Here is a 16501-nt window from a genome sequence, read left to right as displayed (position 1 = left end):
GGAGAAGGCCCAGGCCTATAAAAAAAAAAATGTTACGACCCCTTTTGGTAGAGCAACACATCATTTTTAATTATAATATGTACAGTTATTTATAGTTGTATTGAGAGGCATTATGAGGTAATTGGTTGCCTGGACGTAGCAGCAGCAGAATAGGAGCTGGTTCATCCCTCATGGCTGTGACTGGAGTGGTTTGGAGAACAGCAGTGGAAAAGCTAGAGGCCCTGATGACAGAGCAATAAGAGTTTGGGTTTGGACCATTTCATCAGGGTCATTGGAGTTCACTGTCACCAAGTCCGCTCTGGTTGCATCGAGGTTGGCTGCACAACAGAAATTCTAGATGGCAGTTTTATACTGGAAGCACTTGTGGCCAAGCAGTGAGCAAATGCTGGTGAGACGCTTTCCTGACCAGTCAACGTAATTGCAGTAACGACAAAATAATTGTAATGTTATGCAGAGTACTCATTGTGCTAGCAATAAACAGCCAGAAAATCATCTTCCCCGTAAATAGAATCAAAGTAAATTAGCTTTATTTACATAAGGGCTAGCCACCGCCTGGTCCAAACCAAGCAACTACTACATTTCCCATCAACTGTACTTTTCTTTAGCACTAATTAGCAAACATGCTAACAGGCTACACTAAGACAATGCACCTGGCAAACTACCTCCAATTACCAAATTACCTGCCAATCATCGTGCTAGCATTGTCATAGTAGGTATGTTAGCATGGTGTCATTAGCATTTAGCTAAAAGCACTGCTGGACATCCATACAGCCTCAAAGAGCGTCTACTATGATGTGTTTATGACAGTTTAGAGGACAAAATACTTTGAGATTTTCCATTCTTGACAACATACTGTACTACGATGTTTTTACGACATACTTGATGACTTATTCGTTTTTTTTCCATATTTGACAACATACTATACAATGAGATTTTTGTGGAATTTTTCCAGTTTTTTATACTATGATGTTTATATGACATTTTTTAATGACATTTTGTGGCATATTTGTTACAGAATTATTATACATTTTAAGCGCTTTTTTAAAGTCTTGTTTGTTTTTTCCTCATTATTTTTTTATTTGTTTGTTTGTTTTACTTATTCAGGTAACTTTCTTGTATTTTTCACTAATTTCTTGACAGTTTTTTGGTCATTTAGTCTTTTGGTGCTCATCGCCTTGTTCCCATGTTTTTGAAAGAAGTGAAGGTTTAATATGGTCTAAAAAGTGCAATGTGGTAACCAGGACGTGTATCGTTCAGTAGAAGACAAGGTGATTTTAATTTTTAAGGGACAGGGAAAAAATGCTGCTTTTTGTGTTCTATGTTAATCTGAGTGGACATCCACAGAAAAATAGCATGCACTGTAAGTTTTTTCGAAGAGCATTAGATCTAGTGTTGGATATGTTTTAACTTTAAAATTCTTTCTCTTCTCTTTTCCAGACTATTCAGTTTCAGGGCCGGCTGAAGTTCCTCCATGGTCAGAAAAAGAAGTCAGCTTCCGGGGCTCCGCTGCCTCCCCAGCTGGCTCTGTTCTGCATAGGTGTCCCCCTCCTGCTGCCCTCCATCACTGAGATGAAAATGAAGAACATGTTAATGCGGGGAAAGAACAAAGGAGGAGGTGGAGGGATTATCTCTGCACTGGAGCATGGGTAAGAGACCTCACACAGGAGCAACATGCTTGCAACTTTAAAGTTGGAAGGATGATGTATATTCACACGGTGTCCAAGTGTAAATCCTTTAAAATTTAATTGGGGTGCTATACTGTAATTAAAGGTCAAGCTTTTTAACACAAACTTGATGTCAACATTGGTCCAAACTTGAGGTTTGATGCATTTTGGCAGCTTGTTATATCCTCTAGAGATTATACTGATTTGTCTGATGGGGGGCCTAGAATTAAAGGTCAAAATTTAAAACCTTGAAAGGCCACGGCCGCTACATCATCAGTTTACTTATGATGCGCACTGTCAGCGGTCAGCACAGAGATGCCCTCATAATAATGTAAATACATACTAAGTGATGGCCTTGACTAAGATCTGCGAGGCAACGGTAACCAAAAACATATTCAAAACTGTGTTAGACTGATGAAAAACTACATCTGCATCAACCCTCTTGAATTATTTATTCATTTTTGAGTTTATTTTCTCGAGATGGCAGCTTATTACCCAGCAACAGCTTCATGAACACCCAAGCATTCACCCTGGGACCCAGTTACCAACATAAACATAAGCCCTGTCCTCACCCAGCAGACTCTGACACCAAACCAAACTAGAGCTGGACGCCTTACCTGTGGCCAATTAGTTGCAAATACATGCCTCAGCTTGGATAAAACCCTCTGTGCTTCATGCATCATTAACAACTTTGGGAGGCTGCGAAGCCAAGCGTTGAGCTGTAGTGAGGGAGCAGAGCCCTACCACCCCCTCTGCTGTTCACTCCCTCACACCATCATCCACATTTATTTTAAAATATACCAATTACTTCTAAGCGGACAGCATGTTGGCTGTTTGGGAGGCCATGAAGCTGTAAGGGTTAAGTCTTCAGTATGAGAACACATACGCGTAAATACATGGCACGAGGAAAAGTACTACAGCTTAGGTAATAAGAATTTGATGCATTGGGGTCAAAAAGTGTATATCTACATGTGTAATGTTGTTGAATGGACAATGTGTTCAATGTGAGCCCTACTCCAAAAACTTAGATGCTGTCATTATCATGTCATTACAGTGTTTAATAATCCAGTTGACAACAGAGCGGTGAAAAGGAAAATAGCGTGTTTTTAAGGAATACTTCACCCCAAAAATGATAATTTGTTTGTCAGTTGCTCACCCTTGAATTTGTGAAGAGATCTTTTTTCTCGCATGCCTCCAAGGTGAACGAAGAATCCAAAAACAGACAAAATTTGGAAGCGACAGGTGTGGGTGAGTGACAGCAGAACTCAGGGCCAATGAATGAGCTAGGAGGTGGGATTTAAGTGGAATGGAAACAAGGAGAGTTTAATTGCCTGTGCTCTCTACTCGTCCCTGTGTCAGACTGTTACAGCCAAAGTGTTTTAAATACCGAGATTGTAGTGAAAGCGCATGTGTTTGAGAAGTACTGAGCATACGACTGGATAAAGGAGACAAGCATTATACTGAGATATATATATAATAAGCATAGTTGTGTGAGAGTGTATAAACGGTTGTTTTGTTATATATTTTGGCTGTTGTTAAATGCCGACGATGTTTACTCTAATCCATTAAGAATTTTCTCTGTTTTTGGATTCTTTGTTCCCTGTTTAGGCGTGTGAGAAAAACAGCGTTTTCTTCACAAATCTAACTTAACACAAGGTGCATAATTGATATGCACACAGTCATTTGGGGGTATAAGTACTTACAATTGCAGTAATAACCAGGTGTTTGAAATGGTTGTTGATGAGAATGGATTTATGAATAAATCACATAAGCTAATCTTGATGACCCCAGCAAGGGGTTCAGTCATACTGCCAAAAAATATGGGTCTGCAACATCCATCTTCTTCTAAAATAATCTTCAGACAGCATGACACGCTAACAGTAGCTGACACCTGTGATGGTTTTCTCATTAATAATTAAGTAAATTAAACACAAGCAAGAGAAAGTCACTGAATTCAGCTCAACCCAGTTGCTGAAATTTGACTCGGTTCATATTGTTTTAAATGTGTAAGTATGTAAAGTACACTCTAGTTCCATGTTTAATAACCCTGAGCCCTTCCTGGTGTCACTCTTACATACAGTATGTACTGTATGATTATAAATGTAATGTGTTTTGAGGTCTTAATCACTGAAAACTTTGAGTGTAAAAGGAGATGTAGTGCACTGAGTGCGGGCCATCACTGATCTTTGGGTTATGGTTGTTGACTCTGTTCTCAATTTTCAGATGAGATGAATCTTGGAAAAGATGAGTCACTTTTGGGATGATTCTCTCATGAACTAAAGTGAACCAAAGCGAGATATTTGAGCTTTGAGTCATTCATCAATCAATAGACAAAAAGATTGTTTGTAGACATTCCCATGTGGATATCGAGGCAGACCAATGATATTTCAAGAGACCACCTCTTTTTGAATGTCCTCAAGGATTACAGAAACTTTGTATATCATACAGTGATTTATTTGTCTTCTTGTTTTGTGACAAGTGATCTCATTCTCATCCCTCTCTCCTCCCTGACAGTGAGCGAGGGGAACATCTCCGGAGGCACTCCTTCAGTGGGGGAATGGGTGACATCGCAGACCCTCTCCTCCTCTCCTGTCCCACTCCTGGCGCCAACCAACGGGGTCATCACACTCCCTGGACCCCGCTCTCCAAAGACAACCTCAAATATCGCCCTGAGGGTTACTACAACCAGGAGGAGCCCCTCAACTACTGCAAGTCCACCATGGCTTCCCATAAAGGAGTGAGTCCAGGCCTGGGCGGCAGCTGGCCTCTGCGGCCGAACTCAGGCCCCCTGAGAGCGGGCCAAGGTGTCGGCTACGTCACCTCCAACCGCATGAACAAGGCCGGCCAGTACGGGAAGCCGTACCGCCTTTCCCCAGGCTGCCACAGTGGCAGAGGCGGCGAGGTGTTTGTCTCTAAGCTCTACGGGAATGTCCAGATCCCCACAGACCCTGATGCGTACTGTGTGGACCTGGTGAAGAACGAGAACGGATATGGAGAGTGCTACGACGGCCACCTGATGCCCGAGATGCCACCAATTAAGGTAGAGCACGACTCGGACTCTGAGAACGGCTGCGATGCCTACGGGCGACCCTGGGTTTGCCGTGACCCAGAGGCCATCGAGCGGCGCTATGCTAACGGGGTATACGACCAGAGCTCAAGCCTCCATCTCAAATCAGAGGCAGATTATTACGACCCGCAGTACTCGCCATGTCAGCGAGGGAAAGCAGGAATCAGCCCGCCATACAACAACGGCAACTATCAGAACTATGCAGTCAACAGCGGGAACACGACCGGACGTCTGTTAAAATGTGACAAAGACTTGGCCAATAACAACGACAACAGCCAGTTTAGTCCTCAGAGACTCTCTCACTCAGACTCTCTATGCAGCAACCAATCAGTCAACCTCATGGACTCACACGTCTACCCACAGGACCCTCACAAGGCCTACATGCACCCGGACTACAACAAGCATGGCACTTACGAGTTCAAAGGTCATGGGCTGGTCCATTCGATCAAGCAGGAGCCCATGGACTCCCCACCGTGGTCTGAGAGCGCTCACGACATAAGCCAGTCCATGATGGTTGGTCCAAGGAACGTTATGCCCTGTGTGATGAGCACAGGGCACCACAAGTCCAGTCCCTACATTTATATGCCATAAGAGTGATCGGTGCAAACACATCAGCAGATAATTACACACACACACACACACACACACACACACACACACACACTTAAACAGTCAGTGTGCTTTGCATCACGCTACATGCACCAGCATTACAAAAGGATTCCCAGGATGTCAACACTGACTTCTTGCGTTTGACGAAGAGGTCACAAACAAGGCTCAGGTTCTAGCGTTAGTGTCGTGACAATCAAAAGTAAATACTTTGAATCCAGTTTATGAATAGATGATTTTTTTTTTTTGTTTGTTTTTAAGGAATACATTTTGTAGTTGGTTCCTAGCACTTTTGGATTTAGTGACAACGAGACAAATGATGTCTAGAAAAACACCATTTCATTTTGTTTTATGTGTTGTGTACACCTGGCTTTTTGTGGGAGAACAAAGATTTTGCTGTAAAAAGAGACTTTTTTGTTTTTTAAACTTTGTAAACAGGAGATGAGTTACACCCACTGCTGGGCTTATCAAAAGAGATGGCTGATTATGAGAGCACACTTAAAAGTCAGTGATAACTTTACAGATCATCTGCCTTGATGGTAGTTTTGCATGTTTTAGTGCTTTAACTATAAATACATATTACTTAACTCCCTCAAGTGATGTATGAATGAAATCTACTGGTGTCTATGCATTTTAAATTTAACTCACAAAGAGCTGAATCTTAATCAGTTGTAAAAAATGTTTTGGAAAGCAGTTTTTCAATGCATAACCAAATTCATATTATCTTTCTCACAACTAGGGATGGGCATTTTAAGTAACTTCTACTAAAATTCTTGCATTAAATCACCATCGAGAGCTCGCAAAGAAACAAACGATAGAATAGGAATGTGATTGGCCGACAATACAAGTGCAAATTGAAATTCATTTATTGAACAACGAGGCCTTAATTGTCCTCTTAAACCATAAATTGAAACTTAACATGAATGAGAAAAGTTAGCCACCTTTCTATCGCCTCAGTAAACATTACATAGGTTGGACGCAGTGCTAAAGGACTGCCTCCAGAGCCACTCTCCCCTTGGTCAGTTTAACTTCTGCCCAGTAGTCACAAACTAACACAGTAGCAGTGGCTAACATCTAACGCCAAGCCATTTAACAAATTCAAAATACAACTAAAACATAACTGAACCGCGGTGGTGGAACTCCCGCCAAAACCCCCATCCAACGAATCACGAGCCACGCCCCTGAACAAGAGCACGCTACCGCAGCAGTCATCTCATAAAAGAAAGAGAGCGACAGCGGGGCAAGGAGGTGCCGATGCACGATACGCAGCTCTACCTTAAAATAAGACTTTTCCCATTTATATATTGCATATATATAAACAATAAAAAAAAGTGGTGTTCACACGTAGGTGGGCGCTGGTGAGTGAATACTGACTTCCAAACAATGATCGAGTACTCATGCCCACCCCTGCTTACAACACTTACAGCATATTACACAATGCAGTCGTCTTGCTGGAGCGTCCTTGAATACATCACGAAGAATAGTTCTTTAAAATGTTTTATCCTTGCATATTCAGAGTCCTCTGGAAAAATCATGTCATTTGTAGTTAATGGACCAAAACATGTAAAACTGTTGGCCAAAGCTTTAAGTATATTCACTACATCTAATTATGAAACTAGAAACATAAAGGCATAAGTACATGAGGGGGCACAGGAAGTTGGATGAAAAAAATGTGACTCAAGCATGTGCTCCTTGACCTCCTTGTAGAAGAGATAAAAGATCACACTAGAATTGCCCTTTAAATCGAAGGACCTAAGATGAACATGGACCTAAGAAAGATGGTCTGTTGAATGATAGGACATTAATTATCAGTTGAAGGTTTGTTTGGAAAAGGTAGAAGTGTTTGAATTGAAGGAAAGGAAGGCGGTCTGTTAAAAGGTTCGATGTTGATTCCTCTTTCAGTGCACACAATATTTTTTTTTATCATTTTCAGTCATGCAACATCTGTCAAACATAAAAATGATTTATGTGATTTTATGTCAAAGCTAATGTTGTACAGTTTTGGATTAGCATTTCAACTCGATGCAGCCCGTCTCACTGCAGATGTGACACATTTCCTTTGAAATGAATATACACTTTTCATGTTGTCTTTGGAGTCCGAAAACATCAGTCGTCTTCACAATCAATATTTTTGCACAAATGAATTGAAAGCACCAAATTGATTCAATGTCAGAGTCTCAGTTCTGTGAAGCTACTGTTGTAGTTTCTGAATTGCACTACTGGGAGTAGATCAGTCGAAGTTCAGCCTACCCAGACGAGTTTTTGAGTCGACACGCACAAGTGTACATGGTGTCACTGTTTTGAATTTGTCTTTTTCTCTTTGTGTGTTCATTTCAATAAATGTTTGATGATTGGTATTTATTGTAAAAGGCAAAAGTGTATAATTTAAAAAAAACTACAGTTTTGAAGGCTTTTCTGTTTGACTAAGGTAAATAAATATGGCTTTTTTTTCTTGCGATCTTTTTGATAATTGTACTTGTCTCATGGAGGAGGTAGCTGCAAGGTAGCGAACACAGTGTACATATGCAGTGTCTTCCAATGTTTCTACGTGTTTTTGCAAAGGGGACTTATCTATTAAAAGACTTTTCTTTATATGGAAACTCTGTGTGAAGTGTTGTTCTTTCATCTTATAAATAATGAAATAATGAACAAGGCAACAAAATACAGCATGCTTGGTGGGCCAGCAAAAGGCAGAGGTACGAAGTAAGTCTCAAAGTTTTAACCCTCAAATCTCAAGCAAGTGCCAAGTTACTGTAGTAAAAATCAAACAAGACAAGTCAAGTCACTGCTATTAATCAAGAAAGACAAGACAAGTTATGAAATCTGGTGATCTGGTCAAACGTAAGCTTTCTAGCTAATATTTAACCGGCCAGAAAGCTAATAAATTGGCTACAAAGACACATACACTGATCTTTCTTTGTGCATTTTGTAGTAAGGGATGAAGTTGGATGTTGTGGTAGTCATGTCACTGATTTTTGAGCTGCTGACGTTGCATACCTTTCTTCTTACTAGCATCATTAACAACATAAATCTAAATACAAACTTAATTATATAGACTAGCCCTCTCTATAACAGCTGCCTCGCGCATTGGCCATTATTTGTCTACCGTGTCCTGTAGGTAACCAGGTTTGTCGCATTGTACTAGAAATCACCTGATTATGCTTCAAAAACATAACGAGGTTCCATATTTCAAGAAAAATGCAAATATTTAATTTTTCCGTTTGAGTCATCTACCTGTCATACAAAGTCAAAGTCAATTCAAGTCTTTTATCTATGTTAGTCATGCAAGTCTTAAGATGTCAAATTAATGACTTAGATCTGAATTAAGTCATGTGACTTGAGTCCTCCACCACTGGTAATAGGGCTGGTAATCACTAAAAAAATTATAATACCAGTACTCTTAAAGTGAACTGATACCAATGGAGCACTTGATACCCATTATGTAAATGGAGGCATTTAGTTGTGGTGAACAGCGGTGATTGGCTGTTCACAAAACTATATAAACATTTTTTTCTTTTCTATTTTTTGGAGATCTGGGTACAGCAACAATTAAATACAGGTATAGTTTGATTGGAGAAGTTCTTGTCACAGTCCTGATTTCCAGACTTTTGGGGGGACTGGTGTATTGTATAAGATTCATTTAAGTTGCTTTTATTAGTAAGTCTGTATTTCTTTTCACTTTATCACATTATTTTTTTGAAAAGATTGAGTTTTCTTGGTTTTTGTGTATCATTTCACTGTTTTCTCCTCCTCTGTGCTGCCTCTCCCTTGTTTACCATTTGCACACCTGTCCTGCATCAGCCTCGTCAGTCCTTCCTGTTCCTCAGTTCCTCTCAGCCAATCAGCTCCCTGCCTGTTACTGCTGCCTCATCAGCTTATTCCCCTCACCTGCCCTTTTTCCTCCACCTGCACTTCATCCCCTCGTCAGCGTAGTTTGTATGTAAGTCCTGCTTTTCAGTTTAGTCTGTTTGCTACTTGATTTGTTGGTGAGGTTTGGTTTGCTGTTTCCCCTCTGACCAGAACTTAAGATCTATTTGAGCTGTCTGAAGTCCCTTCATCCTCAGCTGAACTCAACAATCCTACTATTTAGTTATTTCAGTTGACGCCTTAAAGGTATCAAATACTGATTCTCAGCTCTAGCAAGTAACAGCAACACGTCACATGTGATGGCATTGTGTCCTATAACAAAAATCATCCACCGACCACATAACAGACATTCTACGCAGCTGTAAATGACAAAAATTTCTGTTAATCATTTAAGATTTACAACAGATGAGTAACAGCAAAAACAGCATCATGTAGAGTGTAGCTTTGTGAAAGGAACTCAGCACAAACCACCCAACTAAAACAGCTGCTGCAGTCATCTTCAAGAGCTTGATACAATGTTCAAAAGACTTTTGACAAAGTACAAATATCCACCAGAGCATAGATTTCAGAGGGATGCAGGGGACACGTCCCTCTTCAACATTTCACGTTTTATGCATTTGTCCCCCCCAATACAAACATCAAAATGGCAGAGGACTTTTATTTTGACAATTTTCACCATAAGCTGGTGCAGAAAATGCAAAAACAAATGCAGAAAAAAATCATCATAATGCAGGAAATCAAGTGTCTTAGACTCAAAATTTCCTTGGGGTGAACCCCAAACTCTCAGTTCCCCCTAATGTTAAAATAAACCTACACCCTTACACCAGAGTGAAGTTTTTTTCCCCCAGTAATGTCATATGAATATAAAAGATCTCAAATCAATTAATCTGAAATAATGTGCAACATAATCAGTCTGCTAATCAAATGGTTTCCTGCTCTCACAAACGCTTTCTAGAATGAAAAATTGTCAAATTCTACTGTGCAGTAAACGTCCTTGTCTCTTTAGTAGCTTTTGAATTTTTCACGTACACCAAATGTGGTCTCATCCTTCAGATTTGTGTCTCTATTAATAATAAATACTCAGCAGAACAGGATACAGAGTATCTCTAGCCACATTGCCTGTATGATTAATGTGCTGTAAAGTTGGCATGACAGCTCCTTCACACGATCTGGGAAACTCAACACCAGTCTCTCACCACTGTCTAGGACAAGAGCGAGAGTCGGGGGAATGTTGGCATCCACAGAGAGGTACAGGGCAAGAATAGCAGCCGGGAACAAGGAGAGAGAGCGATGTAACCTAAAAGCTGTGGTTAAGCCCTGGTCCTCAGGATTCCCAGTAGAGCCTCACTTCAATCCTACTAGGTAGTTAATTATATTCACTTGGCACATCTTGGTACACATTTAAAATAGTCCCTGAGCGGTTACTGTCTCCTTCATCTGATGTCCCTCCCTCTCAACAGAGGAGTGATTTCAAAATCACCTTAATCAATGGATTACAGTAGCTTTTTGTAACCTGTGTCCAAAAAATCAGTCATGATAAAGTTGTTTAGTGACAGAAAAAATCAGGTCTTTAATCAATAATAGGTCATTTTGGTATTTCTCAACCTGGAACTTATTTTCAAGTATTTTTGCTTCAAAGTGACTAATGGGAACAACAATTTTTGAAATTAATTAAGTATGGAGCACGAGGACTGACCTGCAATGTAATCCTTTAGAGTAAATGAGCACTTTCAGTACATCCACCAAATGTGTTTGTTTTTGCCAAAGTAATACCAAAAATAAGAAATACAAAGTAATATCAAAAATGATAAAAAGTTTTTTAAAAATTAATAATGGATATTAAGTCCATACAACCTCATAAATGACCTTTGGCCTTTTGTGGCTGTGTTTAATATAGTGGCCAGGTCAGTGTCAAATACAAATATTTTCCATTTCAAAACTCCAGCTGCTAATCACCAAGACATCTAATTTGCTCACAACTATTTAAATTAGGTCAGAGGAAACTTCAAGGGACATGTGGTTGCAGATAATAGGACACAAAATATAGGTTTAGGAACAGAGCAAATCCTGGGGGACGAACAATTACAACACTGGAACATGGAAACTATGCGTTAAAATAAGAAAACTAACTGAACTCACACCACAGGAGGACCTACTGGAGGGATAGTGTATACAGAATTATTAGTCACATTGGTTATACTGAAAACCGCAAGTTATATGACACCCTACTACTCACTGGGAAAGATTTTTGTTTTGATTTTTTTTGCTAATAAAGCTATAACACTAAGAATAAAAATCCCACACAAATTCAGAAATGCTCTTTGATTTATTAAAATTCAATGTATTAGGTCCAGTATACCTACCGGTGTTAATATAATATTATTTTTGTCATTAAATTGCATGAGCACTTGGTCAAGTAGAGCCACAGAGAGATGTTGACATGCATGATTGGACGCCAGAGATGTTAAAACAGCCATGTATCTCTAGCTGAGCCTGACCTCTGCACTCTACAGAGACATCAGATGAACATAGAACCAGTGGAGCTAGTGACGCAAAGTCTTGCTTTCACTACAGTTCTTGAGTAAAAAAAACAGAGTTCAGATTTTGGTTAATTGTGCTCGTCTCGTATGAGCGTCTCCCGCTGATTCCACAGCTATTGTTTCTCCTCTCTCTAATCCCCCGCTGAGGCTCGTGTTTGTTCCACCACAGTCAGAGTATAGCTTATGGGAATTACAGGATACACAAGGATCAGTCAGTGTGGGCATTTTACTTATCAGGATGATTGTGAGTGTGTGCATGCTTGTATAGCGAGTAAGTACCAGGGAGCCACATCTTACGCTTGTTTACGAACAGGATACAAATGAAATGACAGGAAATCCTGTTATGATCTTCTCATCTTTAATTATATTATACAATACAAAATATATCTACTATGTAATGAAGAATATAAGTTCCAGGAAAAACATGCATGTATAGAGGGAGAGAGGATATTGGATTTTATGCCAATATCTGATATGCCGACATATAACAAATCATTTGGCTGTCATATATCCGCTTTTCACCGCATAATTTTAGTGATCATCAAGTCTCTTCTGTAGTGGAATTAACATCATATTATGCAAAATCTTATCATGATGGCCCACCAGCACATGGAGACATGAAATACAGTGCTTTTTGATATATGTACTATTCATTCATTGTACAAAATAAAAAAAAAACTTCAACTTAAGGTTGATGTTTTGTACATGTTTACTTTGTCAATAATAATAAAACAATATCAGATTTGTTGTATCGGCAGAAATCATCATGTTGGCCGATTCGGATATTTCATTTTAAAGCCAATATCTGCCAATACAGATAACGTGCCAATATTATAGTGCATCCCTATCACACCAATTTGGCAAATCACTGAAAAAGCATTAAATAAATAAATAAGCGTTCCTAATTAAGGTTATTATGATCCTCTTTAGCCTAACACAAAGGGAATGCGTAGAACAAACTAAAACTTAGAGAAAGATACCTCAAAAAGGAAACCTCATGTAAATATATTGTGTTTTCAACTTGAAAAGTGCTGTCAATAAAGATTTAGGCTAAAACATATATATAGAATGGGACTTCTGAGGTTAAAATCTAAAACACAGAGTTGATACAATAGTCAAAGGCTCACATCATCCTGCATCAAAAACCACAGAAGTCACTCATGTGCACATTATTAATTATGGATGTCCATGTTGGCCTAATGTACTGCGTGTGTCACTGTATTGAAGTGTAAATCAATATATCATCATTAAAGTAAGTATTTCTCCATTTAAAACTACACTATACATTTCTACAAATGTGCACTTCCCTTGTTAATGCCTCAGATGAATAGTATTTTGTTGATTCACTATGCAACAACTTTTATTACAGCCACATGCGTGTCAGCATTGATGTTTTGTACACACGGAGACAGTATAGTACAGTACAGTACAGAAGAACTGTTCTCTTCCTCTTGGCTTAAAACATACAATTAAGATCCTACTTCCTCCTCCAGTTGCAGTGCTGAGATGAAACAATGCATCCTTTTTTTTGGCCTTAACTTAAACAGAGACTTAACTTGTATCTTGACAGTTGTTAAGGATTTCCCTTTGCATGGAGAGTTTGCATATAGTTTTGCAGGGTTGTTACAGCTTACTTGTAACTGCCAGAGAATTAATGACGTTCATTACTTGGCAGTTGGCAAGAAGTGGGGAAAAAAGTACAGGAGGAATAGTGAAAGCTAAATGATGTTCATAACTCACTCTGATTCATACAGTAATAAGCAATAAATGATCAACAGACAGCATTGTAGAGTTTAATACCTCTGGCCTTGAAAGCACCCTTTGCAAGAAGTTTTCTGTAAAGCAACTGCTATATTTATTTACAGAAAGAAGTTTGAACAAAGAGTGCTTTTCAGTGGCCTTACAAGGATCATGCTCTATAATATGAATTACATATGCAATTGTGTCTCTTACATGCACACACAGCTCTCTTCATAAGTGAGTAACAACTAACTCATGCGAAACAGTGTATAGTATATCTCTCTCACTTCCCCCCAAAGGAGCACTTTGTTTTTGTCTCACTGTAGTTTCATGACTGATGATGTGACAATGAGGGGGGGGGGGGCTGACTTTAAATGTTTAATATTCATCATCATGCACGCAACCTTCCATCACGCCATCACGCCATATGACACATGATCTGTACAGAGAGGGGAAGGGGTGACAAAGAAAGGGACAGAGAGAAAGAAAGAGGGAGAGAGGTGGGGAGACAAAACCTGGAGGTGAGAAAAGAGAAGTTAGCTTGGGAAAGAGGTGAAAACAATGAAAAGAGCACAGCCAATCAAAAGACAGGAGCGAGCGCTTAGGGCAACTGTAGTGTAAGCAAAGTGTTTGATGCTTGTTGACAGCTGTATCTGTGAGGGGGGGAAAGTGTATGTGTGTGTGTGTGTGCATGTGTGCGTGCATGTGTGTGTGTGCAGACCAAGACCTATAATCCTATACCATGCAAGGTTGCGTGACCGTTCATACCCCACTCTTTGCTGCTCCGCACACCATTTGCCCTAATTGGTCACACCCACTCACACACACACACACTAATACACACTCATATGGGCAGATGCACCAATGCATACATAGACACAACAATGTCCGCATCTCCTCTCCCCATATCCCCCGGTGACAATAAGGAGAATCCTTGAGGGTATATCACAGACACGCATGTATATACACTTATGCATGCACATTATCATGCACATATACACACACCCTACTAAGCATATGGAAGACAGTCACGCAATCCCCCGCCCATAATGCAACCTTGCCGCATCTTGCTTCCTGACTACAAGCTAATGAACAATAAACAGCACCTTGCCTTTCTGCTCACTCTCTGTAGCTCTGTCTACGCCTCTAAAGCACTTTTTTCCAAGGTTTTTTTTTCTCTTTTAACTATCCGCACAGCTCAAGTAGCCCCTCAAAAAACCCACCATGGTCCAAATATTCATTTGAAATTCTATTATTTAATACTATTGATTGAGTTAGTTTTCATTTGAACAACTACCACATGAAAGCAGGATGTTTCAATCAGTTTGTCCATTTTTTCCCCAGACAATTCATAACTTTATGAAGATATTTCAGCTATTTCTCATTTTTTCATTATTTTCACAACACTTCCAGCACACTATTTAAACATTTTTTCCAACCTTTTAGCTAACACCAACTATTTCAGTAGTTTATGCTACATCTTAAGTTGTCTGTACTTTCACTTTATGTCTGTACTGTCTGTACTTTTATTTTATGTTTGTACTGTATTTCATCAGCAGGACCCCAAGAAGACTAGGGCTGCATTTATATGCTTCTAACAGGGATCCCAGTACACAATATCCATAACATGCAGATAATTATTTTAACTGTTTATTTCACTTGTAGCTAATGCTAAGTACCTCAACTGATTACTTTACTTTTAGTCATTATTTCAACTGTTTATCCCTTCGGTTATCCATTACTTGAAGCTAACAAATTTTAACAATTCGCCTATCACTTTCAACTATTTGAATTGTTTATCCATTACATGACTTAACTATTTCAGCTATTTGTACCATTTTAAAAACAAGGGCTAAATACTCCAACTGTTATCCATTGCTTTAATTTTTTCAACTACCTCTCCCACTTTTAACTAATGCTAACAATTTATGCTGAATATCCATTACTTTTAGCTAACAATTTCAACAGTTTATCCCATTTTTAAGTGACACTATTACAATTTTCATACATTACTTTTAGTTAACTATTCCAACTGTTTATTAATTCGTTTTTAGCCAACTATTTGAACCGCTAATCCTACTTTTATTGACCTGCTAGCTCGCTAACTACTTTTCAAACAGCAGCTGACTTCGATTTGTAGCCTCTTTATCATCGGCATATTAATTAAAATTTGCAAAGCAAATCTAAGAATTGTCAGAAGAAAAGTCTGATTTTGGCAAATAAATTGAGCTAGGTCTGCTTTACAATTTCTTCAAGTACTCCAATGCAACTGGAGACATAGCTACGCTACCACCTAAAGTAGCCTTGGTTTCCCGTGTAGCTATCAGTGCTCTAAAAAATGAGATAAAAGGAGGAAGGAGCTGAAGAAGAAACAGCATTCATGTTTTCAGTCTTGGGGATTTAAAAATAAACTCCTAAATGTGATGGTATTCAGTGGGATGCAGTGTTAAAATGACATGCTTTATGTATGTGCCCGGAGGCGACTAGCCAGTTGAAAGGTTACCGAGTGCAGCCTGGTGATTCATAAACTCGACATGCAGGCCGCAGCTGACCGTGAGTCATACACACACGCACGCACATACACAACACACAAGCAAGTCAGCCTTTCCTCTTACACAGATACACAAAGTGTATAACAGGAAAACCACTAATTCAACCCTTTTCTGTGCATCTCACATGCACCCACAAATGCATGTTGTTATTATTGTGCACTCCCACAATCAGTCCCACAGGGCAGGGCCAGCAAACATGATCTGAACCTACACGACTAGTGAATGCTCTAATAATTTCCATGTGGGATTAGGGAGAGAGTACAGTGAGATTATGGAGCCACTGCCAGCACTGTCTGTTTTGGGTTGTGTTCATGCTCCAGTTGACAGATTAATCTGAGAGGGTTAGACGAGGATAGATGCTCAAACTGTCTCTTCTGCTGGTGAATGCTTCTACCTACTGGTCACAGCTGCTCACTGCAGCCGAGGAACACGAGTCTCTCTAAAGCACATCTCACGGCATGGTTT

The 16501-nt window shown here is 39.5% G+C and overlaps 1 protein-coding gene across 4 annotated transcripts in view; it reads left to right on the top strand.

The window, feature by feature from the left end:
* LOC121960500 (uncharacterized) overlaps positions 1-7937 on the top strand; it is an 88536-nt gene extending 80599 nt beyond the window's left edge. For all 4 annotated transcript variants that reach the window (XM_042510225.2, XM_042510227.2, XM_042510226.2 and 1 more), the window contains 2 exons: positions 1438-1646; positions 4179-7937. In XM_042510225.2, coding sequence (XP_042366159.1) covers positions 1438-1646; positions 4179-5322 — 1353 coding nt within the window. In that variant the 3' untranslated portion in view covers positions 5323-7937. The remainder of the gene's footprint in view (positions 1-1437; positions 1647-4178) is intronic.
* The last annotated feature ends 8564 nt before the right edge of the window (positions 7938-16501 follow it).

This window comes from Plectropomus leopardus, chromosome 21 (genome assembly GCF_026936395.1).
Source record: "Plectropomus leopardus strain MGB_pleo_1.0 chromosome 21, ASM2693639v1, whole genome shotgun sequence".
Classification (NCBI taxonomy): domain Eukaryota; kingdom Metazoa; phylum Chordata; class Actinopteri; order Perciformes; family Serranidae; genus Plectropomus; species Plectropomus leopardus.
The sequence above is the reverse complement of the archived record's forward strand: the minus strand, read 5'-3'. Positions and strand labels throughout refer to the sequence as shown.